The sequence below is a fragment of the Protomyctophum bolini genome (assembly GCF_963924005.1).
Source record: "Protomyctophum bolini genome assembly, chromosome: 10".
In the NCBI taxonomy this organism is placed as follows: Eukaryota; Metazoa; Chordata; class Actinopteri; order Myctophiformes; family Myctophidae; genus Protomyctophum; species Protomyctophum bolini.
In genome coordinates this window covers 6,616,894-6,642,420 of record NC_137871.1, presented here as the reverse complement: position 1 = coordinate 6,642,420, position 25,527 = coordinate 6,616,894, and the positions used below count along the sequence as shown (strand labels likewise).

General features: G+C 42.1%; 2 protein-coding genes across 2 annotated transcripts; both read right to left on the bottom strand.

Moving 5' to 3' along the window:
• Positions 1-732: 732 nt before the first annotated feature.
• Positions 733-6,437, bottom strand: LOC308322032 (glucosamine-6-phosphate deaminase 1). Its single transcript, XM_080773213.1, has 7 exons — positions 6,320-6,437; positions 5,922-6,080; positions 5,443-5,544; positions 5,158-5,340; positions 4,681-4,865; positions 2,424-2,598; positions 733-1,339 (listed from the first exon to the last, which is right to left on the bottom strand). The coding sequence occupies exons 2-7, from the start codon at positions 6,043-6,045 to the stop codon at positions 1,278-1,280; spliced, it is 831 nt and encodes a 276-aa protein (XP_080629339.1). The 5' UTR covers positions 6,046-6,080; positions 6,320-6,437; the 3' UTR covers positions 733-1,277.
• A 2,639-nt stretch (positions 6,438-9,076) lies between these two features.
• On the bottom strand, positions 9,077-25,419 carry LOC308322026 (heat shock 70 kDa protein 4-like). Its single transcript, XM_080773205.1, has 19 exons — positions 25,148-25,419; positions 24,068-24,125; positions 23,533-23,673; positions 21,657-21,779; positions 19,173-19,272; positions 18,876-19,009; positions 18,476-18,720; positions 18,148-18,224; positions 16,679-16,830; positions 16,055-16,161; positions 15,583-15,716; positions 14,645-14,829; positions 14,450-14,548; positions 13,789-13,944; positions 12,878-13,003; positions 12,253-12,360; positions 11,839-11,958; positions 10,672-10,833; positions 9,077-10,271 (listed from the first exon to the last, which is right to left on the bottom strand). Exons 1-19 carry the CDS (start codon positions 25,252-25,254, stop codon positions 10,056-10,058), a joined length of 2,550 nt encoding a protein of 849 aa, XP_080629331.1. The 5' UTR covers positions 25,255-25,419; the 3' UTR covers positions 9,077-10,055.
• Between the last annotated feature and the right edge of the window lie 108 nt (positions 25,420-25,527).

The following is a 25,527-nucleotide window of genomic DNA, read 5'->3' as shown; positions in this document are numbered from 1 at the left end:
TGTAAAGCATACAGAATGAGAATGTTATCAGTTTCCATCAACAGCCATCAAGATTTATAATTATCAATTAAAATTAAATTATCATGTGGACAGTGGCACAGTGCCAGTGGCCGTATTCCGTAAACTGAAGTAAACCATAGACCGTAAAAAAAGACAGATCCACAGTGAGTCACACTATTGTGTAGGTCACACATATCAGTGTAGCGCATGTTTCCCTGTCGTTATGGTCGTTCCATGTCATGTGACACAAGAAGAAAACAGACAGCATGAAGCAAAGCACCCGTTCTCCAGTGGTGGAATTAGTACTACTGTAATCCGACATTTTTTTAAATTTAAATTAAAAGTGAAAGTTGACATACCGGTGTAGTGTGTTACAACTGTAAACGTGCAGTATTATGATCAAAATAGACTTAAAACACCAACATTTAAACTATTATAAAGAATAAAGCAGCATTGGTCTATTTCATAATGTTACTTTATAATATAACATAAATAGGGCCTACATATATAATTATACAATAGTCTTTATTACATAATTATTGATCAGGAGGGACTTCACCCATTTTCAAATGATCTTAATAGATATTAAAGCCTAATGTATTTATTATATTTCATATTGTTAATCTCAATCTGCAAAGTAACTGAAGCAAAGGTATCAAATACAGAAAGTCATTGTACTTCCGTAAAATATTGCACAAATGTACTAAGTTTCCACCGCTGCCATTCTCAAGCAATACACTAGTACAGTAGTACTTAGAAAAGTGGAAATTAAATCATGTTTTATTAAAAGGATTGCAAAGAAAGACAATACAAATGTCAAGGACCCCTGTAATGCCCGCTCATCAGTCATTAGATTTAGCTTCTGTCAGCTAACACATAACTATCACATAACTATTTCACAATATCTGTATAGTCTGGAACTACACCTCCTGAAATCGGAGTAATCCGTTTGTCATTTCAGTTTTATTTTTTATTTCCAAATTTATATTAGGATAAATTTGTACGGCTGTAAAGACAAAACGGAAGTGGGGAGGCTTCACTTCCGCTTCATACTTTACTCATGATCAGAGCTTCCGCGCTCCAGACTGTATGACGGAAGCATTTGAAAATTGCGAGAGGCACAGTCTGGCCACGCGAGACTAGTTAACGATTAGTTCTGTTGTTCACACTGTAGAAAACAAACATAATGTCCAAGCGTGGCTCATTTTCCCTTAACGAGGTTTCTCCACCAGGAGACAAAGGAATCAACTGAAGTTCAAGATGAAAGCGGACATCTTTCAATTCTTCTTGCCCATGCAGGGCAGTGGGTCCACCAGCTTGTTGTGTACATGCATCATACCTGAACAAAACAATCAGACAAACCAGCGTCAACACAGGAATGCTGTGAACAGTGGAAAAACCTCAATGTTCCTTTAATGACATGACCCTATTCTGCGATGAATATCCTCTGCAAAAATAGCAGATCTACAAGCTCACAGTGCGGTGCAATGGCATGTATTACAAGCTTGTAGTTTGGCAATGTTTGTGTGACAATCTCACACTGTGGATTTTACTATGGATATCATTATCATTGTATTATTAATACAAAGGATATCTTGAAAGCTGGAAAGGAAAGCAGGCAGACATCCTCTGGATGCTTTCTTAAGCAGTCGGTGCTCAGCAAAAGAAGACTTTTGGGATGGGTAGGAAGTTAGGAACCAGACTATGGTGGGAAAATGGCAGCACTCCGAAGATGGTATCCGTCCGAGTGGAATAGTAAGAGTGGCGACACGCTTTGAACTTGCCGCAAAGCGGGTGCCTATGGGCTATAGTTCCAAACATTGGAACTATCCCATTGAGATAGAATGAGCACTTCCGCATTCCATGAGTGAGTCAATGCTAGTGTCATCACTCTCATACTATTCCACTCGGGTATCCGTTTCCCTGATAATTATGTACTCTATGATTGTCATGTGACTAAAAGCTTCAGTATCTGTGATATTGTCAACTGATTGTTGATTGATTGATTCATTGTAAGCAAGGGCATGTAACCTACAAAAGAGGGCTGTGAACTTCCTCCGTTTACCTTTGAATCTGCTCTGGTGGCCGAAAAATGTTAGCCTAAAATAAAGAGAATGCATGACCGAGCCTTTGTCCTGCATCCGTTATTTTGGAGTGCCGCCATTTTCCCACCGTAGTGCAGTTCCTTTCTTCAGTGTATCTCCTAATCATCATTAGTATCCTAATCCAGATATAGCTTCATATATCTTTTACTTTCAATCTTGCACTAATCAGCACATCATTCAATCATGATAGTTTATTATTCCCGTTTACGTGGCGATGATCTGGGGCATAAACAGAACTGGAGGCAGCCTTGAGCGGCCTGGCACGACCATAAAACAATGATTGAATGAGTCATGGAGTCTTTAATGACCCAGCCTCACCCTTAAAGTACTTCACAGTTTTGACACGCAGCTCCAGAGTGGCGTCCTCGTCACAGACGAACACCGTCTGCGGGTGCTGCTGGAACGCAGACACCGTCCACATGTGATTGACGCCCTCCTCGATGGCCTTATAAAGAGCAAAGGACTTGTGTGCTCCGGTGATCAGGATCATGACCTGGAGGAGAGAATGAATGTTATTCGTAATATAATAAGCTCAGTCAGTGTAATCATCTTTGGACCACAAGGTTATGGGTTCAATCCTGGACCCCGCCAGTGTAGGAGTAGCACGGCTTGGGTGCGGCAAGTCGTGCGGCAACTACTGGTAACTGATGCTAGGTGTTGCACTACATCTCAGCAAGGAGTCTAGCACATTGAAACCGGGATAGACTCCAACGTTCTCTTCTGGTACAGAAAATAGCCTCTCACACTCTACTTACTTACATAATAATAAAGTCACAGATACATATGCAAGCAATACCTGTATGTATCAAGAGCCATTCTACCAGACTATGGAGCCATTTCCACCTGTCAAGGCCGTTGACACAAGCTGCCACAAGCTTGTGTCAACAGCACTAGTCACATTATGGCATTTGTTATGTATATATGACCTTGAATACACGTTTATATCTGCTGCTAAATGCGTCATCTATATTTGCACAATAGACTGACATTCTACCTAAATTATATTTCTATTTTGACCAGGTTATCTTTCACATTGTCGTGTTATCTGGCTGTTAGACAATTCAGTCAAGCTGCAAAGCAGTGGGAGCATTTACAAAAAAAAGTTAATAATAAATATGTCTGTGTTTTAATTGTTGTTGGGTACATTTTCATGTACTGTATGTGGAATTGCTCGTCTGCATTTAACCCATCCTGACTATTAGGAGCAGTGGGTAAATGCTGTAAATACTACTATATGTTAAAAAAAAGAACCATAAAATGTTTTCAATTGCAGAAATTGCCTCAATCAGGTTAATAAAATAACATACCATTATCAATGAACACCAATAATGCAGCTTTTCAACTCTTTTCATATCAAGTAATGTAATGTTTAACAATAATGTAACTCTTGAGAGTTAATAAGGGTCCATTTGGTTACTAACTCTCCATCTTTTAGATGAGGACCACTGGTTGAAAACCATTGGTTTAAAACAGAAAAGACTGGCAGTGGCCTAGTGTTGAGCCAACTGATTGCCATGGCAACCCCTGAGCTTGTAGATTGGCTATTTTCACACATTTCCTGACATTTTTTAATCTCGTCCATGTTGTGGACTGATGTGTTTTTTGGCAATTGTCTGAAAGTACCGTGACACTAAAACTAGTCTAAACCAAACTAAAAGCCTTTTCACAAAACTAAACTGAAAGCAAAAAGTCAGAATGAAATAAAAATAAAAACTAACTAATAATAAACTATAATAACCTGGAGCACTGGGTATGGGAAGAAACACACGTTTCGGAAGCTGAACAAAAATAGGTTTTACCCTTATGTACCTGTACACAAGATGTGACAATAAAGCACAACCTTGAACGTGCCCCAGTGTGTTCAAACCCAGAGCAGTGCGAACTACTCAGCAACAGTACGTCCCAGTACTGAGACTGTTTGTCAGGTGAAACCTGACATACAACAGCATAGATATTAAAAATATATAGATGCCTCATTGGCCGCTGCAGTTTGTTGGAGTCAAGCGGAATCTTGAAGGCACGCGCCTCTGATTGGCCCCTTCCATTCTTCCGTTTTGCTTCCGCTATGCTTCGCAAGGAATCTCGGCAAAGCTTGCCAATGCAATCACGCATCGCCATCGCCTCCCGTTGCCTCCATGTTGCCTTCCGTTGAGATACAGACGCCCCAGAGCCTGTTGTACATAGACCTTTAAATGTCTATGTTTTTATTGGCGACCTAGGACTGCACCCTAAACCAATGGGAGTCTGACCCCATACTGCCTAAGCCAATGGGAGTCTGAACCACTCGTGAAGCCAATCGCGTAGTAGCAACCTAGTCATGACTGGCTGTCTCCTAAGACCTAAGCTATGACACGCACACCTCGGAAGTCTCTCCACCCAGTTATGAGCCAACTGTAGAGAAGGAAAGCCATAACAAATAACACAGTGATTTAACCAAAAAAAAAAAAGAACGTTGCAAACGAACGAAAGCAATTCATGAATGTGACAAATGTACCTTTCATGCAGAGAATGAGGAACAGGAAATAAATAACAAAAAGGAGTGCACATGAATGGGTTTCAAATCTAATCTCCTGACCTCTTTGGCATCCATGACAGTGCCCACGCCTACAGTCAGTGCCATGGTGGGCACCTTGGAGAGGTTGTCATCAAAGAAGCGAGCGTTAGCCATGATGGTGTCTTTGGCCAACGTCTTCACCCTGGTCCTGGAGACCAGACTGGAGCCCGGCTCATTAAAGGCGATGTGTCCATCTGGCCCGATACCTGCCATGGAAGTATACATAATGTGCGTATTATATCATCGCAGGCGGGCAGAAACCTCCTATCTCCATATTCTAACTTTTTGCGTTTTCTAGTAAATTAACATCCTGTCTACTTGATCCAACACAAAAGCATCATAAGTAAAGCGACGCGTTTGTGAGCTTGTCGATCTGCTATTTTTAAATTAGTTTAGGACATATAAGGTTTCCGCCCAACAGACAATTATTTATAATAATTGTGTTAACTTATACGATTGGTTAATACTTCAAATGACCGAACCATTTGACCTCCTCACCGCCAACGAAGAGTTCAATTCCTCCAGCAGCTGTTATCTTCTCCTCGAAGGCTTCACACTCTACTTGAAGATCAGGAGCATTGCCGTCCAGGATGTGGGTGTTTTCTGCTTTTATGTCAATGTGCTTAAAGAAGTTGTTCCACATGAAGGAATGGTAGCTTTCTGGGTGATCCCTGGGAAGTCCTATGTAATTTTACCACAAAGTGTTACAAAAGTCACACTTCACATGTTTCAATTTCAGAACTAAAATGATTTATGCCTTGAAAATGGTCAGTCAGTACATACCTACGTACTCATCCATGTTGAAGGTTTTTACATACTGGAAAGAGATATCTCCGTTTTTGAAATACTCTATGAGTTTCTTGTAACAACCCAGAGGAGTGCTTCCTACAGAGCACAATATACATATTATGTGAATACAGAGAATAAACATATTGATGTATTTGTATTAATAATTTGTATTATTATATAACAATTACACTAGAAGAAAAATAAAATGAAGTGGGAACAGAGTGACAGAGAAATGCAAATCCATGTCAAAGTGCAGGCCTATTCTTCAAAATTCTAATTTTCACCAACACATGATGTTGTGCAATTTCCCCAGTTTCTGCCCAAATATCCCCAAGTATCCCCTAGTAGGTCAGTTCTCCTTCAAATAGTGCCCAGTCTGGCAGTCTTCCCAATAAATAAAAAGGTGCCCATGCCCATTTCAAGTGCCTTCTGCATACTAGACACTAAATAGAAAATATGCAAAATCTGCTTACCAGTGGGAAGTCCCAAAGTAAAGTATCTTTCTGGTCCAGGACTGAACTTTAAAATCTTATTTCTAATGTACTTGGCAGCCCACTCGCTCGCCTGGTCGTAGTCGTTTAGGATGATGAGCTTCATGGTCCCTCAAGAACAGCAACTGTGTCTGTTAGGAGCTGGAACAAATGAATCAAAGCAACACACCGAAAAGAGACTTTAGACTCATAAAGAACATTGATCAACACCATGATGATCCAACAGGGAGGAGCGAATTAAGGGGAATATAAAAAGGGTGTCAGAAGGAATACAACTATTGTAACTATTGCAGTGTAAAATGTTGATTGCTGTGGAAAAGTTGTTATACATTAAAAGTGAATATGATGAATTGCAGTGCATCTCTACGGCAGTAGCCTACCTGCTGTTTATCCAACGCTGTGCCTCTTGAATGTGCTCCGAAAAAAGCAGCACGGAAGAACCAGATCAAGTCATATGACTGGAGTCGGATGCAAAACAACGCTCATTCGGAGGATTCCGGAGGGAGGCGGGCCAAACGCCTTCCTTCCTTGAGGTGAATCACTGGTTCTCAAGGTGGGGCCCGGGGACCCCCACATGGCAGGTTCCAATTTACTGTTCAGAGCTCAGATCCCGTCTACTGTATCCGGTGAGCAAAGAGTGTGTGCGCACGCACACACACACTCTCTCTCACTCACACACACACACACACACACACACACGCACACTTTCTAGACCGGATATGTAAACTGCGAAGCGATTTTGATCCTTCAGAGGCAACAGTCTGGCTCGCGAGACTAACCTTCAGCAAACACTCGATTTGGGACTAATCGTGGGAAATTATTCTGATTCCAGCCGGCACAACATGGCCTCAAACATAAGCATATTGTACAAAGGCAATGTTTAGAAAATATGTAGCTAATCTTTTACCCCAGCACTTTCACTCGTGCCTGGTTTATACCACGAGGGGGCGTCCGGGGAAATAATGTCATGGATGGAGGAGCATTTATACACATTTCTTCACCATAAAACAGTAACAGTTGAGTTATCAAATTAAATTAACATAGTGTACATGTATTGTAGTACCTTTTATAGTGGGGAACTCTATCTAAAGGACCTATCATTAATAGGGTTAGTTCAGAGCTTATCACTGAGACTCAGCCATTTCCATAGCTCCAGTCTAACCTCTCCATCAAACAAGGACAGGTCCCCAGAGATTTTAAACTGGCCAAAGTAACCCCCCTGTACAAAAAAGGGAGTAAATTAGAACCCGGCAACTACCGCCCTATTTCTATTCTAAGCTCCATCTCGAAAGTGATGGAAAAAATAGTCTATGAACAGGTTGAAAAGTATCTTGCCACTAATACATTGTTGTACGAGTTCCAATCTGGTTTCAGAACATCCCACTCCACTGACACATGCCTTCTCTATTTGAGCGACCACATCAAACACGAGGTGGATGCTGGAAAATACTGCGGCATGGTCATGCTGGACCTCCAAAAGGCTTTTGACACCGTGAACCACTCCATACTGGTTAACAAGCTTAAAGCTATTGGTTTTGATAGCACATCAGTGAGCTGGATGCAATCCTACCTGGAGGGGAGAGAACAGATGGTGGAAGTGAACGGAACACTGTCCCCCCCCCTCCCAGTGAGCTGTGGCGTCCCACAAGGAAGCATACTAGGGCCTTTACTGTTCCTAATATATGTAAACGACATGACTTCAGCTTGTGACTGCAACTTGTTCCTGTTCGCAGACGACTCAGCACTGCTGGTCTCGGACAGGAACAAACTGCAGGTTGAAAAGACCCTCAGCTCTGAACTCGGTAGAATCTGCACCTGGCTCGCTGATAACAAACTATCCTTACACCTGGGAAAAACTGAATCCATTCTCTTCGGATCAAATAGTAATCTCAAAAAGGCAGATGGCTTCTTGGTTAGAGTTGGTGATGATATTATCACACGGAAGGATCAAATTACCTACCTAGGTTCCATCCTGGAGGAAAATCTTTCCGGTGATAAGATGGCCACCAACGTAATCAAAAAAGTCAATCAAAGAACAAGATTCCTCTACAGGATCTCCTCACTGGTCGACAAAAACACCTTGAAGACCTTAACAGGAGCCCTCGTACAAGGTTTCTTTGACTATGCATCCACCTCCTGGTACCACAGCACCTCAAAGGCCCTTAAAACAAGGCTCCAGACCTCCCAAAACAAACTGGTCAGGCTCCTACTTGGCCTCACCCCCCGAACCCACCTCACCCCTGCCCACTTTGACAGGCTGGGATGGCTTAGGGTCGACGACAGAGTACAGCATCTTGCAATGGGTCTGGTCCACAAGATTAGATACACCACCAAGATACCCATGTACCTGTCTAAATACTTCCTTAATGTAAACGAAGTCCACACCCACAACACCAGAGGGAGTGCAACAAACCATGTACAACCCAGATTCGGCACAAACAAGGGGCTAAATTATTTTCGCTCCTATGCGACCAAAATGTGGAACGCCCTACCAACATGTAGGTGAATCCCTTGGCTCCTTCAAAACTGCTCTCAAAGGGCACCTACGGATGGCTGCAATTCGAAACTGGCCTCTGTAAAAACTGAATTTTTATCTGGATTGTACTATGTTTTTGTATGGACGTGGTGTTGGGTGCCTGCACATATGCACACATGGCATAAACGCATGGTGTTGTGTGCAGGCGCCCTACACTCCGTCTTTGTACTATGGATTGTACTATGTTTTTGTATGGACGTGGTGTTGGGTGCCTGCACATATGCACACATGGCATCAACGCATGGTGTTGTGTGCAGGCGCCCTACACTCTGTCTTTCGTTTTCTTTTATCCCCCTGTTCCCCTCACTGTATATATATTTTTTTCCCTTTTCGCTTCCTATATGATGAATTCCTGTTCTGTTCTTAACTACATAGAAGTGTCTATTTGTTTGTCTCTAAATGTTTTGATGAATTGAACAATGTGGACCCTGTTGTAAACAAGTGTAAGGCTTAATTGGGTCGTCCACTCACAGTTAACAGTCTTTGTATTGAGTTTGTGCTTGAAATGTACTGTAATTCTGCAAACTGTTAATAAAGATTTCAATCAATCAATCAATATCAGTGAATGGAGAGCAGGTATAATACAAAGAGAACGTTGAAGTGATTTTCAATAACTTTATTAAAACCATAATGTGACACAGACCAGAACAGATATAATAGGGCACACAACAGAAATAAATACCATCATGTGTAGCGCTCATTTGTCAGTCAACAGGCTTATTGCGATTGGCTTTTCAATGTTATTTCAGCGGAAATGGATAAAGTACATGCCGTGGTAGCAGACACCAAGAATCGGGGTCAAATGCATTACTAATGTTCCGCCATACCACAGTGTCGCACAGCGAAAATACGGAAAAAATGTACCTGCTCATGCCGCTCGACACCATTGTACAACAAAGTGGATAATTCAGGCCAAGTGCTGAAAACATACGCCTGCATTTTACTCTTAATTACTGCAAGTTTACAGACACTCTTACGCAGCTCTGATCCATCTGGTCCATAACTCAATCAGAAAGAATTAACTCCCTTTTGCTCCGGCATAATTACTTTTAATATTTGACTCACAGAAGAACTCTTTTGAACAGTTCCACAGATGCAACAGTATTATTTGTTTGGCCGTCTAATATGTCAATACAGCAAGCTCTCCGCATAGTACATAACTGTAGTCCCAGGTTTCTAGAAAGTGGCATACACTGTTCCAGTTCAGTTTCCCATAGGTTTACATACACTGTTCCAGTTCAGTTTCCCATAGGTTTGCTTGGTTGGCAGGGGATTTGAAGTGGAAAAAACACATGACATCTAAAATCTGCTGAAGCAATCAAATTAAGCTATGGAAACATTAACCTGAACAGGAATTGGGTAGGACACCTTCTAGGAAACCTGAGACTACAATACAGAGACAATTTCCATTGAATAGCTTTTATTTCTCTCCATCAGTGATGTCAACTTCTGGTGTGGGAAAAGCTTGTAGATGATGGGCAGCTGGTGAAGAAAAACGTACACGTTGCTTCAGGGTGAGGCACGGGCCTAGCTAAGCCAGGGCTGGAAGAGGTCGTCATTTTTGTTGTTGAATGGCCTTCTCAGTCAAGGTCCATGTCTGGTTTGCTTTCTGTGGATTGTGAGGCTGCGTCTCCTGTGTTTTCTGCCGCCGCCGCTGCTGCTCCCTGGTCTGTGGCGTTGTCCTGGCCAGCACCGCCCACGGGTCCGTTCTGCTCTGCAGGCTTATCGTCTTCCTTGGGAAGCTCCACCTTGGGTTTGGGCTTGGTCACGGTGGGGTTACAAGCAGAGTACAGCTCCTGGGAAACCAGAGCAAGAAGAAAACAATGCAAGAGACATTTGTCAATGGAATAAACAGAAATATGTGAAAATAAAAAGGAGAAGAATATAGCAGCAACCATATGACGTGATGTGACGTTTGTTCCTCGCACATGAAAGTGCACATGTATGGTTCCTACTTCTAAAGTGTCATGAGAGATTGAATATCCATTATTGTAATAAAATCGTTCAACCAGGCCTCCCCGTTTGTCGAATTTGGAGTATGTACGTACGAGATGTCATAGATTGACTGACTGCCGTCACAGCCTTGTCATATCAAGTCCGAGATCAATATTGGGAGGCGGAGCCATTCAGTTTCTACATGGATCCACATCATTTCCTAGTTTTCAAAATGCTTTGCCGTCAAGTAAATCCACTCACCCTGGTTTTGGCCTGGATTTCTTTAACTTTGACAGGAGGTTCTACTGATAGACTGTGTTTACTCTGTTGGTTCATGGCACTGTTCATCCACATCATGGCTTCACTGGACAGTTTGTCAACTTTGTTGACATCCGCTTCGTCCAGATGGTCATACTGTTCCTCCTGACACACACACACACACACACACACACAGAGAATCATCAACACCACACTGAGCTCTTAAAATATCAAATAGCGTACTGATCTTTGGAATTAAAGGATGCTAAAATAAATAAACAGATTGGTATTAGTCAGACCAGACAACTTAGTGACTTTGGGGAAACATTAATGCAGATTATGTGGTTTGACCAGTAGAGGGCCCAATTGAGCCAGATATAGGGCAGAATTTGACAGAGTTGTGTTGAGCATAAAAATCAATCAATTGATAAAAATAAAAATAAACTAGTTGGCGTGTTGTCCCCTTTAAAAAGGTTCTGCAAGTGATATGTTCTATTCTAATAGTAATTATTGCTATTCAGTAACACGTCTCCCTGTCTCTCCAACTCTTTAGTACATTTTCAGGTGTTTATTATTAGGGCTAATGTGAAACTGGTTTAACTCATTCACCACAGACACCCCCCCATCTGGTGTCTGAATTGTATACTCCAGGGCCGCCAGCCAGTCATTTAATACAGCAAGACCTTTAGTTTGAAAGCCATTTCACTCGGAAGCCGAGAGCCAGGAAGTCAAAAATCGCGATTTAACGGGTTCTGTTATTTAATTCACCCAAAACATAAATTTGTAACCGGGGATCATTTTGTTTAGACTTTAGAGAAATGAGGCGCAAATCAAGCTTTTTCTCAGCCAAAAGAAAGAATCTGCGATATTACAATAAAAAACTGCGTTCCCATAGACGGCATAAGCCAGCGGAACTTTCATTTCATTTTTTTTTAAAATCGCACCCTTACGGAGTCTTACGTTACAGTTATGAACCGTAATCAATTTATATTAAAATAGGCACCAAAAGGCGAACTCAGTGCAGAGGGCGTTTGGACCAGGAGGCATCAAAAGGCGATCAACGTTAAATGAGTAAATAAGAAATCACGTCAACTTTGTTTATATCAATGCCATATCAGCCAGTCACTCCATTACTGCATCTCCTGTTCTCCAGGAGCTTTTGGTTCGCACCTTGGTTTTATATGCTTCCACTATTTTCATGTACTGCTGGATCTGTTTCCCCAAGTCCTCGAAGGCTTTGGGCCTCTCCTCCGCTTCCATGAACCTCTCCTGGATGGGCTGGCCCAGTTTCTAAGAATACAACCGCCATTATAGAACATCAAAACTTCAATAACAAGCAACCTCCAGAGAAAACTAGTGTTAATGGTAGATGAATGACAGATGCATGTTGGTTACTTGTTCACAAATGCTATGCATATTCTTAAGATGCACATCTACTGATTTCTTGTCAACAAATGTTGTTACATGGATTTAGTTAGTATGTTCATACAGATGCTAGGTTTGACGTTTACCTGGTAACCTAGTTTCTTTTGAGAACTTCACTGGATTAAGAGTATCTGATAAATGTTTAAATTGAAGACTTACCTTTAATTCTAGCAGCTTGTCGATGTAAACCTGCTTTTGTTGGTCCTCTCCGTCTTCATAAAGCCAGTTCTCAGTGTCTTCCAGTTTTAAAGACAATATATCTCGATCCTGAGACCACATGAACACGGGCATCAAACACACATGGATTAAAGGGCATCTGCCATTTAAACTATTTAGAGAAAGCCAATAGTTAACCAAGACAAACTGTGTTTGAGTACAACATATGTTGGACTCTACACAGCATCAAAGAGACTTAAATTCAGTCATGGGTAACTTTAATCCATAAACATAATGCACCATTACTTTCATTTTGTTCCCCTCAGCCATTGTGGCATTAATCAAACTGCACCACCGATAGGATGTTTCTGTATACAGTGGGCACTGGCGATGTTTTGTATCGTTTTGGCGATATGTTTTCTGTGCCATGTGTCGTTTTGTTGTGGGTGTGTTGAACAGACTGAAGAATGAATATCCTTCGGGACATTAAAGATTATTATTATTTAATTAGCCAGGAAGGTCACAATATAACACAATATCTCTTCTTTCAGCTAAACAATGCTATGGGGGAGACCAGTGAGAACAATTCCCCCCGTTTGTGAAGGACGCAGCCACACCGATGACTCACCGACTCACTGACAAACTTCTCCAGCATCCCGTGGAGCTTATCCCTCATGTCATAGACATACTCCTCTACATAGTTCTTGGCGTCGTTCCTCTCCTTCTCCAGCTTATCCTGCATGATCATCTTACCCTGTGTACCACACAGAGAGAGACAACACTTAGACCAGTGGTTCACAAACTTTTTCCTGTCAAGGACCCCCAAATCAACATTTATTAGGCCACGGATCCCCCCCCCCCCCCCCCCCATTTGAAAACATATGCCAGTGACCCCGATAAGGGAGGAGTTTCACGGCTCTAGCAGTGATTCTGAAACATTAATTTCATGGACCCCCCCCCCCCCCCCAGTTTCAAACGCATTATGCTACGGACACTCGATTTAATGGCATTTCTATCTCTGGTATCTCTAGGTTTTACAATTTATATTGTAAAACCACTGTTCATTTAACTCTGAGAGTGTACAAACATGTATACACTCTGAGTTACAGACCCATAAGGGTCCATTTGGTTCCTAACTGTCTCCAATTGAGCTAGATACCCCCTGGAACTCCCTCAAGTACCCCCAGGGGTCCCCGGTCCCCACTTTGGGAACCCATGACTTACACAGTAAATGCATACAACACTGTAGACTACATCCACATACAGTTTCAATAATGGACACAAAAATATATATATATTGACCACTTTCTACCTGGCATCAATATTTTGGGGAGAATTCAACAAATAGAAGATCTACAAACTCACAATGTGTAGCGATTCAATGCATTGTGAGCTTATAGTTGTGAGCTTGTAGTTTGTTTTGTGCAAAACTGGCTATAACAATATCAAATACAAAGTGAAAATCAAACAATAAACAGATGGATGGAAGTGTGCATTTGTGTGTGTGTGTGTGTGTGTGTGTGTGTGTGTGTGTGTTACCTCATTCTCTACAAACAGATTGAGCATGTCATTGGCCAGCTGCCACTGTGGACAGTTCTCAATGGGAAGCTCTAGGACTTTTGTCTTCACTTTGGCTTTCTTGGCTTGAGGAGGTAGGTCAGATTTCTTCTCCGTTTTACCCTCCTCCGCCGAGGTCTGATGGAAACAAAGAAGCAACAAAAATATTGATTACATGTCCAACACCACGTCTCACTTTACACACCGGGGGTGTGGTGAATACAAAAAATACAAAGTATAAAATGCTTAAAACACCAAAAGGGGTTCCCGTCCTGAATGGGTTAAATACTCTGCGTGAATATTCTTCATTAAAACATACAGTTGATGACTTTCATACAGGCCAACAAAAAATGTCTATAAATAAATAAATCCAATTATTACACTATCGATGCATAATATTTAGAGATGCACGATATTGAAATTATGACCGATCCAATCTCAATAATCTCAGATTATTTGCAGGGTCATAATTTGCTATATATACATTTATTACTATATTATATTGAGCTCATTGCTGACATTTTTATTTTGCTAGTGAGTAAGTTGATGGCGCCAATTATATCACGTATCCTTAATAATATTTGCTTATGACGACACAACACTAGGGTTCATGTGGTTAAGAGTGGTGGAGTGGGGAACCAACCATGTCCACATCTTCAGGTTCTGCTGTGTTCTTCTCCTCTGGGTCTTTCTGCGTTTCCCCCTGAGGCTTCTGCTCATCCTGCTCCACTTGCATTTTCCCCTACAAAGAACAAACCACAACAGTTCTACGGTCATGATCATACAAGTCTGGAAATGCAAGACGGGACACATCATCCGACGCGGTTTCTCCTTTCACCTCGGCTTCTTTTTCGCTACTCTGTTCCGTTTCCATGGGCTCCTCCGTCTCGTCGGACTTCTGTACTTCTACCAGCGAGGCGCTGGACACGCTGAAGACTCCGTGGACGTTAACGCGGACCTTCACCTTCACCTTGGAGCTCTCCCCAGAAGCCTGCGGAACCACCTTCTGGATCACGAATTGACCTGGAAGGATACAGGACAGAGTTATGCTCCGCGATGAATCTCAAAACACAGGCCTGTTGAAAGCAGTTAATACTGTGAAGACGGAATAACATTACAAAAAAAGTCTGGTCATCCGAGTGCAGATCTCCACACCAGGCTACGTCAATCGTGGCCAATCATAATACTTGAGTACGAAATAATGTGTACCAATTTGGGCGAGTTTTCGGCAAACTGTAGTATAGTAGCAATGGTGGAAAATCTTGCCAGGTGTAAAACGGGCGTGGGCTATATCGTGGAGAGTTGCATCATGGGATTTAATTTTTACTGTATGACCTACGGTTCAAGAGTCATCAGCCAAAATGAGAAGCGACCCGTTATAGCATCACCATGATATGAAAGGTCGGGAAAGAGGTTCTTCCTTGACCTACAGGGAGTGTGTGTGTGTGTGTGTGTGTGTGTGTGTGTGTGTGTGTGTGTGTGTGTGCGCGCAAACTAGTCCCATGACGTACTGGGAGTGTGTGTGCAAAGTTTCACTCCCATATCGGGCTAGCAATGCTGGAGATTAGCTGTTCACAGACAGACAGACACACACACAAACAGACAGATAGCCGTCTGTCAGTGTGGGCTCTCATGTACATTCAGCAACTTTCTTTCACACCTTCCAATAGACTTCATTCGATTTCCAGTCTGTAGTAATCTGTAGTGTAAGGCAGGCAATACTTTAAATAACAATCATTATTATGATTATTTTTAAGTTGTTAACATGCATAATACCAATAGTGGGATCCGGATAAGGCAGTTCTGCAGGGCAGCTGTAATAGGCCTCCAAAGAGAAGGGTTCTCTCCGGTAGAACGTCAGAACTTTGGAGAAAGGCGCCGCGTGGTTCTTTGGGAACACCTCACAATCACTGCAGTGGAAAAACACTAGTTCAGAACCAAAGTATACGAGGCAATTGAGACCAATTCACTCATTCTAGGCCAAGTACTTATTTAACTTATTTTTCACAAAGTGACTCCAGGCCAGGTCCCTTTTTGAAGGGACCTTTTTTTCTTTTTTTTTCCTAAAAAAAAAATAGAACAAATCTATGTTGGCCTGTGCTGAACTATTGCTACTGCCATTTATCGGTGGATGAGTTAAAACCAAAAACATATGAGACAATTAAAGTCTAACCAAAAACAGCTCCTAAAAGCCAACATATTTAACAGGTCTAATACAAAGATAAAACAAGCAGAAGAGGCATTTTACCTGCAACCCTCCTCTGCAGCAGAGGTCCACTTCAGAGAGATGTTGTATGGAACGACGTCTGTGATGGAGAACTCGCGCACTTTGAAGGCAGGGGACAGTATCGCACACTGCAGAGACAAGCAGTTATTATTCTTTTTTAACCCATTTAGACCGTTTTCTGAAATGGTGGTGCTCAATATTTCATGTCAAGGATCCCCGGAATTATCTGAATTTGGCCATGGAACCCCATCTGAAAAGATGTTGTCCCCAGAAGCAACGATTTAAGTAAAAAACGTTTTTCCAAAAATAGCAGCGGCACTCTGTGCCACGCTATGAGCTTGTAGATCTGCTATTTCTCAATAGCTAAAGTGTAACATAATGCTTAAAACACCAAAAGGGGTTCCTGCCCAAAATGGGTTAATTATCACACACAAACGTGATGTGACTTGGTTCTCGCCCACACCAAGCACTGGCAGCACATAAACCCCACCCTGACCCACCTGCAACTTGCTACCGGTTCAATTCCACATCACATACTACCAACTCCTTCTCCTTACTTACATTGTCCCCCGGTACCCGTATAATCTCTTGCAAAGGCACTATGCATACTTTGGTGGAAAGTAATCATCAATATTAAATAATAACCTGCAGGGCACATCCTCTGGCTACAGCCTCATCGGCGTTCAGGGTGGTGCTCAGCTCCTTCCCAAAGAACCTGCTAATTCGCTCCTTGAGGGCAGGAATCCTGGAGGCTCCGCCCACTATCTCCACCGCATAGATGTCCTCCTTCTTCATCTCTGATTGGACGATAAGACAACAACTGTTTCATGTAATCAATTCCCAACAGATCTCCAAACCCATTGTTTTGGAGAGCGCTGGTCTCATTTCATTCATCCTTCTCTTGTGTGTTGGCTAGTGAGATGCACCCTAGGAGACATTTATACTTCAAAGCGCAACAGTGTTGCGCGCAGAGAACAGCTGATATACAAGCTCACGTCGCATCACAGATGCGACTGTTGTGAGCGTAGAGGTCTGCGTGCGCGACACCATCGCGGGACGAAGCATGAATTATACTTGATGGGCTGCAGGTGCGCGTGCAGCCGTGCACAAATAGGCTCTGTCTGCCGCGATCATGAGCGACTGGAGGTGTGGTTTTGAGGACAACTGCTTTGAATTGCTATTATTGTTCAAACAACAGAAACCAATGGATTATATATTTCAAGGGCGAGAGATCACAATAAAAATCCTAATCATTCTTCCTCCACGCTGGGAGAAAAATAGCATCTGAAAGTTTGATGGGGCATTTTTTACACGCGAGTGCAGTTAGAACTTTTCCATTGCATCTTATGAGAGGTGGTGTTCTTGTGCTGCCGCTATGCATGCGCATCCCGTTTCTTATCAGTGTGACGTTGTCTGTTAAGGCGGTTTCAAATAGGTCAAACGATATGTGACTCATGTGGAACCGATATCGGACCGATCAAATAAATTATACTGCCATGACCATGTTTTTCCAACGTCACAGCTGAAATGAAAGATATAGCTATGAAACAACTATGATGGTAGTCTAATCAGAATGAACCATTGATGTTTTCCTGAGTATTCCAAAAGGATGCATAAAAATGTACAGCAGAAAATATGAAACAACTCGGCTGTCTTTAGTTTGACATCCATTACTGACGGATTAACCCATTTAGACCCGACGTCGACATTTAAAAGATGTCTTCTAAATGCTGACAGTTTTCTGAAACACCCGAGTTTCTACATCAGTGGTGCTCCATATTTCAAATCTGAAAATATGTTATTCCAGGAACCCCTCAGAAGCAAAGATTTAAGTTAAAACCGTTCAATCTAAAAGAATATATATTTTCATGATTTAAAAAAAAATAGCAGACCTACAAGCTCTGCGCTATGAGCTTGTAGATCTGCTATTTTTCAATAGCCATAGTATAACATAATGCTTAAAACACCAAAGGGGGTTCCCGCCCAAAATGGGTTAAAAAAAAACCTAGAAACATATATATATTTAAAGCTTCATATGTGCCATCCAATGCATGGATGAGGATCATATTTTAGGACACATGAATGCTAATGTAAAAGGTGTAGTAAATACTTACTGGTGCTGTCCAACAGGTTCTGCAGGGGGGCTTCAACTCTGGCCAAAACGTCAGCACACATCTCTTCAAACTGACCCCTACAACAAAACAACATAGCATAGATTTATCACACCCAAGTCAAAACAAAATATGTAACCAATTTAACACACCAACATCCCACTTTTGGGTATATCGTTATAGGTTGAAAACACCCTTGGCTTATATGCTTAATTTATACATTCGTACGGCAGTGTTGCACAGCAAAAATAGCTTGTTGTAATATAATATATCAGCTATTCTGTTGTATGATGGTGTCAGGCTTAAATGATTAAAAATAATAATCTCTCGCCTGTTGAGTTTTCCAGTGACGTCGATGTCGTTCATGAAACACTCGATGTTGAGGGGCAGGTCAGACATGTTGGCACTCATCAACTTTTTGAGCTTCTCACACTCCTGGTAGAGACGGACCAGAGCCCTGGGCTTAGACCGGACGTCCAGCTTGTACTTCTTGGAGAACTCCTCGCAGAAATGTTTCACCAGCATCTCGTCAAAGTCCTTCCCTCCCAGTTCCGAGTCGCAGGCCGTGGCCAGCATCTGTAGAGAACAGGTAGGTTGAGTCCATAAACAAGGATGCCACATTGACAGGGGCACGCCATTCCTCCTAACGCATGCATGTATGCAGCATGTCTATTGGAACAGGACATCTCTCCACAATTAAAAAAAAACAAACCTCCATGGTGTTTACCAACCTTGAGTTTGCCTTTATTGAAGGCACATATGGAGGTTTGGTATCCAGAATGGCCTATATCCACAAACACCACTGTCCTGGGTTTCTCTTCAGGAGCAGGAAGGTCCTGTTTGTAGATCCCATATGCCAACGCCACTGAGGAACATTGAAGTGTTTCAAAAAAGTGCATCCACTGACATAAACGGTATACGATTATTGAATTATTATTAATTTAATTCAAATGTCAATGCCTGTCTTTGTTCCACATTGTGCTAGGTAAACATTTATTCTATTCTTCAGCCAAGACAACCATATATACCTGCAGTAGTTTCATTCATGAGCCTCAGACAGTTTAGTCCAGCGATCTGAGCTGCGTCCACCACTGACCTCCTCTCAGCATCAGTGTAGTAGCAGGGAACCTGGCAACAAAACACATGCAATCAACCACATACAATTCCCCCACGTAATGATGATTTACTGTACTTTTTTATTTGCAAAACTTTACACACACACACACACATATAATATGATAGTACACAAACTGCTACTATAGGTAGAGTCTGAACCTGTTAACCACTTTCACACTAGCATGTCATTAAAAAGAAAAGAGCAGATCAAGAAGCTCACAAGGCATTGGGTTGTTTTAACCCATTCTGAACGGGAACCCATTTTGGTGTTATAGCATCATGTTATGCTTTAGCTATTGAAAAATAGCAGATCTACAAGCTCATAGCGCGCCACCGAGTGGCGCGCTACGAGCTTGTAGGTCTGCTATTTTTGAAAAATCGAAGAGCGACTGACATTTTTAGAATCTGATCTCAGGTCAGAATGGGTTCATCAGACCAGTGTGTGTCCAGTGGAAACCTTCGTATGAATCTGATCTCAGGTCAGAATGGGTTAACCAGTCCTCATACGAGAAAGTACTAGAACTATATAGGGCTGAAAGGACCACGTCACCTATTTTCAACCTATCTTCATATAATTAGGTCCACACTAATAGTCATGATTTAAAAAAAAAAAAATCTACTCAGTCTGTGTCTCATAGGAGGGCTGTGGGCAGTTCAGAAACCCGTCCACCAGTGACGTCGTAAGGCAGATTTTGTTTTTAACAATTTATTTTCGCAAAAATGTTTCGATTTTTTTATAATCGTGAGAACGATGGCTTCCATTTTCGCATTGCCACTTTTCAGGACTAGAATAGAAAAGCCTGCCGTTTCTATAGACACCTTAACAGACGACGTCACACTGATAAGCACCAGCATGCCGGCAGCACGAGAACACCACCTCTCATAAGATGCAATGGAAAAGTTCTAACTGCACTCACAGTGTACAAAATGCACCATCAAACTTTCAGACCCCTTTTCCACCAGTTGGTTCCCATTGGGAACCGGTTCAGCTCTTTTTGGTTTTTAGTCCATGAGACAGAGCTCCAAAATTGGTGGGCAAACTATACCCTATATTAAATTGTTTATAGGATTAATACAAGTAAATGAATACATGATAACCCTTCCACAGTAGTAGCTATTTCATATTATGGATTATTTAGCATATTTTCCTACATAATGCCTCATTTGCATATTTCAACATGTAAAATGTGTAATACAATAAATCATTGTCTTCGTGTAAGTACTCAATTGGGGAAGTTTCATGGTGATAACAATCTAATATGGGTATGGTTTTGTCCACTCAATTCATAATTAACGTTTCAATTTTGGAGCTCTGGCTCATGGACTAAAAACCAAAAAGAACTGAACCGGTTCCCATTGGGAACCAACCGGTGGAAAAGGGGCCCCAGTGTGGAGGGAAGAATGATGGACTTTTATTGTATTCTCTCACTCTTGAAATATATATAATCCATTGATTTCTGTTGTGTGTGAAGAATAATAGCAAAGCAGTTGTCCTCAAAACCACAGTCGCTGTCATAAGAACGGGAGGTGCGCACCTGCAGCCCATCAAGTGTATAATGTATGCTTTGTCCCGCGCACGCAGACCTCTACGCTCACAACAGTCACATCCACGATGCAAGATTGTATATCAGCTGTTCTGAGTGCAACACTGTTGAGCTTTGAAGTATAAATGTCTCCTAGGGTGCACCTCACTCGCCGACACACAAGAGGAGGTTGAATGGACTGAAACCAGCGCTCCCCAAAACAACAGGTTTGGAGATCGGTTGGGAATCGATTACATGAAACAGTCACTGCCCAGCCCCAATGTTTGTCAACAAATAATTGGTCTATTAGCTTGGATTCCCCATCGATGACGTTACTGGTGGACGGGTTTCTGACCTGCCCACAGCCCTCCTATGAACACAGACACGAGTAGAAAAAAGATGGTGCCATTTTATCATGATTATTAGTGAGAACCTAGTATATGAAGATAGGTTGAAAAGTGGTCCTTTAAAGTGGTTCTTGCGCACACACACACACACACACACACACACACACCGAACAACTGCAATGACTGTTGCTCTTCACTGTCCGGTCTTAGTACAGCAGACACAGCCTGCAAATAACATTAACCCATTTTGGGGGCGGGAACCCATTTTGGTGTTAGCATCATGTCGTGCTTTAGCTATTGAAAAATAGCAGATCTACAAACTCATAGCGCGCCACCGAGTGGCACGCTACGAGCTTGTAGGTCTGCTATTTTAGAAAAATCGACTGAACAACGACTGACATTTTTAGAATCTGATCTCAGGTCAGAATGGGTTCATCAGACCAGTGTGTGTCCAGTGGAAACCTCGTATGAATCTGATCTCAGGTCAGAATGGCTTCAAGATGATCGTCGTGCGCCTGGTACTCACAGACACCACGCAGTCGACCACAGGTTTCTTCAGGGAGCTCTCTGCCGTCTCTTTCAGCTTGGTGAGCAACATGGCCGTGACCTGCTCGATGCTGAAAACCTTCTCTTCCTCCATGTACATCACCTGTCATTAGATGGTTCATTTTACTGATATATACCCGTGTTGAATCCTGCTAAATAGTTGTCCAATCAATCACACTACTGATCATTTGGCGGAAAGATGAGAAGACAATACATTCATAACGGAACTGCAGTGCCTTGCCATTTATTTATCAACATCAATGAATAAAGTTGGCAATAATATTTTTGACCAATTGAAGAAACCGTTTTGTATGTTCACACACTGGTGTCGTTTGTCTGTACTCTATTCATTGAGCTACAGTATATAAGAGTACTAGCCTACTTGCTTTTAAGAATGAAACGAGATGTTGCACATTTGATGTCATTGGTAGTAGGGTAGGCTAAATCAGATCTACAAAGTAACGTGTCACATTGTGTCTGTGAGTTAGCTTGTAGATCTGTTCTTTTTTGAGTGGTGCAACCACTCCATTAACAGGTTCCGTCCATCCGACGTGATAGGGAATCCAATCGACGCATAGGCATAGGACGTCCTAGCGCATCCTCAATGATATCAGGCGAGAGAATAATATTCTGAATTCTGAATATTTTTGAGTGAGCCTCCAAAGCCACCGTACGCTCCTCCGCTCTTCATTCATATTAGCGTCCCGTTCACTTAGCCGTTAGCGCGGCAGAACGAATGCCTCGTATCTGCTAATCCGGGGCGCTCTCCATGGTTTTGATCTGATGGATATACTAAGCGCTTCATTTCGGACTTCTCATCCACCTCTCGTTCGAAATATGAACGCTTTGGAGATTTTAGCGATGGGGGGGGGGGGGGGGGGGGGGGGTGATTTTTTACCCATTGATGCCTGAGGCCGAATCTGGGAACGCCTTCTAGGGCCTGACCTAAGGTTTCTGAAAACCTTCAAATTCTGATGATTGTTTTTTTAAATAGTTATGTTGCTACATGTATAGCAATAGCTGATGAGACACAGAGAGCGCCGGCATCAAGGGTAGAACAACATATACGTTGCACCAGGCGTCAATGGGTTAATGCAACACGACACCGTCATACTACAGTGTATACTTTCTGAAGTGCAACGTTGAGGTTGATTTGATATTGACAGTGTGCTCAACTTGATTCAAAACGTTATTAGACAATGAACCGTTTGTACAGAAGTGATTTATTTTAATTGACATGACTCGTCTCTTGACACATAACGGCACTTGATGGACCCACTAGACTATGAGAGAATGAAGGAAAAAAAACTATTGATTTCCGGTTCTCAATAACTTCGGAACAGGTTCTTGATCCCCATCTCTACCATGTCAGCGACACATCAAACTTCATTACACTGTCTTCCCAAACAAGGCCTAGCTTGTTTCCTTAGCGGAAACAAGTGAGGCCAAAAACAACCTGACAAGAGAACTGTGACATCAGAACTGAAAACAGCAACCCCAACTTGGGGCGAGGTACAAATTGCTGCACAGGATAGGACCAGATGGAAGCAGATAGTCACAGCCTTAAGCATCCCAAAATCTGTTAACCTAAATGTTTGGTTAAAATAGGTGCTCTACACACATGCGTCGTGCACAACTCGTTGCAAAGATCAGCCTTTTTCTGCAAAGATATTTAATGTAGCGGGATACCTCTATTAAATATGGGGCTGAGCTGATACTGTACCATATATAAATACACATAGATGGACATTGATATTTGACTGAGATACTTCATGTAGATATGTACGTCAGCGTCACACTAGCAAAATAAATGTATATACCACTGGATGCACATGAAAGTCATGTTAATGTCTTACCTTGATCCCAGTGGTGCCTGAAGGCATTTGTGCAAGGTCATAAACCAGGCTCGATTTAATACGTTGGACAAACGGATCTGAAAACGCTCTGCCATGAAATTTCTTGAACCCTTGGACTGTGTTCTTGCAATTCGTAACAACCTGTTTCACACAGACAGGAAAACAATGCAAAGTCACTCTCCATGCGTGTCTAGATAATAATTATTATACATATTCTCTTTATTCTCCATCTTCCACCTACTGTGGACAGTCTTAAATTATCTTTTTGTTATAGTTCTTATTGCTACTGACAATGTTCAGTACAACTTGTGTACCGATGTTTTAACATATTGTGGAAGGAACTTCTCATTGGCAGTGCCTACTTTCTGTTTTGTACGCCCGATTGGTTTACACTCTACCATACAGATTGGACAACATTTTAATTTAAAGTTTTACATAGTGTTGCTTTAAGTGACGCATCTGAATAAATTACACATCCCATCAAAATGTAAATAAAGACAAATCAAATCAATCACTTCACATAATAAAACCATACCTGGCTTTTGGCAGCATTGCCAATCGATCGATTGCGAGGTCCAAAAGAAACACATGACCTGTAAGAACAAAACATAAAGTCCAACTGAAGCTTTGCAACTCAAAATAATTACCGTAAGCGTAAATGAAGCAAATTAATTTGGGACGGTCATGATGTAGTATATATAATATATAATTATATACTAGTGTAGTGTAGTGTCTGGTTCTCAACGTGTGCAGGCCGAGGGACCACAAGGGTTCTTCCAAATGGACCATCTGTAATTTTCAGATGGGTCCATTTTGTTCCCAGATTTGTGCACTCAAGTGTAAAAAGAAAAAAAAAAAAAGACAGACAGAATTACTGGCGTGAGTGTGTAGTGGTTCTTGTCATGTACACTTGATTGAATACTTGATTATTGTAAACAGCACGAGGTACAGTCAAGAGCTGTCAGACATTTAGGTTAAAGGATAACACACAAAGAAAGCCCCGGGGACTTGTTTCCATTGTGGTCCTATGTATTCAATTCATCAACCACTCTCGGAGCTAAATTAACAGGATTTGGCTGTGTAGATGGTCGTCCCAGAGATTTAAAAAAAAATTGTGACTGTGTAATGTAAAAGGTTGAGATTGAGAATCACTGCCTGTGTGTGGGGTGTAGTGACTTGTGACAGCAGTGTGGCCTCCTCCCATCATGAAACCCCATCATTAACACCTCTATGGACAAACAAGGTGCTGTCTAATGGGGCTCATCCTTACCATAGATTATTTTGTGCCACAATACGTGGTCTGTGAGAAGAAATCGGACAGCTACATGATCACGTCATAACAGTTTCGATTATCATTGGTATTTTTTTTTACTCTCATCTTTTAATCAAACGGGCTTGGCTGGTTCTGTTAGCAGTTAGCATTAGCATTCACGTGCTAGCCCATTTCCTGTGTTGAAATTCGTTGATGGCTAGCTAGGTAGCTAGCTAGTTAGCTAGCCGGCTAAATGGGCTGTCAAGCGTTAGCCTAGCTAGGCCATAAATACATTAATATTTACATGATGAAGTCAATAACAGCAGTCCCGTTTAATTAATCAGAGAAACATGTGTCACTCACGGTGTACTTCTGTCGCTGTATTCATTGGCGACGGTCTCAATCCCTCCGGCTCGTGCCACCGCTACATAGCAGCTCATAAACCCGACGTCAAACCCGACCACCGACATCCTACACAAACGGTTGCTTACTGGGACAGTAACTATGACAAATCAGTGCTAATTAAAAACGCGAGATAATAATGACAGTAACTACAGGTCGTGCGTTAAATTCATGGATGTGTGTGAACTCTCCATGAAGGTGCTGCTGTGCTGAAGCCGGTCGCCGTCACCGCCGTGTGTGTCTGCTGGTCTTAACCTCGCGTCATCCCCAGGCGTGTAAGGTTTCTATTGCATGCTCAGTGCTCGTATCAGGTCTAAACCCCGCCTACTGTATCCGCTCCT

Excerpts from the sequence above, each read along its gene's own strand:
- LOC308322032 (XM_080773213.1), bottom strand. The coding sequence starts at position 6,045 with ATGAAGCTCATCATCCTAAACGACTACGACCAGGCGAGCGAGTGGGCT. Across the intron at positions 5,341-5,442 it reads CAACATGGATGAGTACGTAG|GACTTCCCAGGGATCACCCA; the intron begins GTATGTACTGAC and ends AAAATTACATAG. Across the intron at positions 1,340-2,423 it reads AACTGTGAAGTACTTTAAGG|GTATGATGCATGTACACAAC; the intron begins GTGAGGCTGGGT and ends TGTTTTGTTCAG.
- LOC308322026 (XM_080773205.1), bottom strand. The coding sequence starts at position 25,254 with ATGTCGGTGGTCGGGTTTGACGTCGGGTTTATGAGCTGCTATGTAGCG. Across the intron at positions 16,831-18,147 it reads GAACCTGTTGGACAGCACCA|AGATGAAGAAGGAGGACATC; the intron begins GTAAGTATTTAC and ends TCGTCCAATCAG. Across the intron at positions 12,361-12,877 it reads AGAAGTTTGTCAGTGAGTCG|GATCGAGATATATTGTCTTT; the intron begins GTGAGTCATCGG and ends ATGTGGTCTCAG.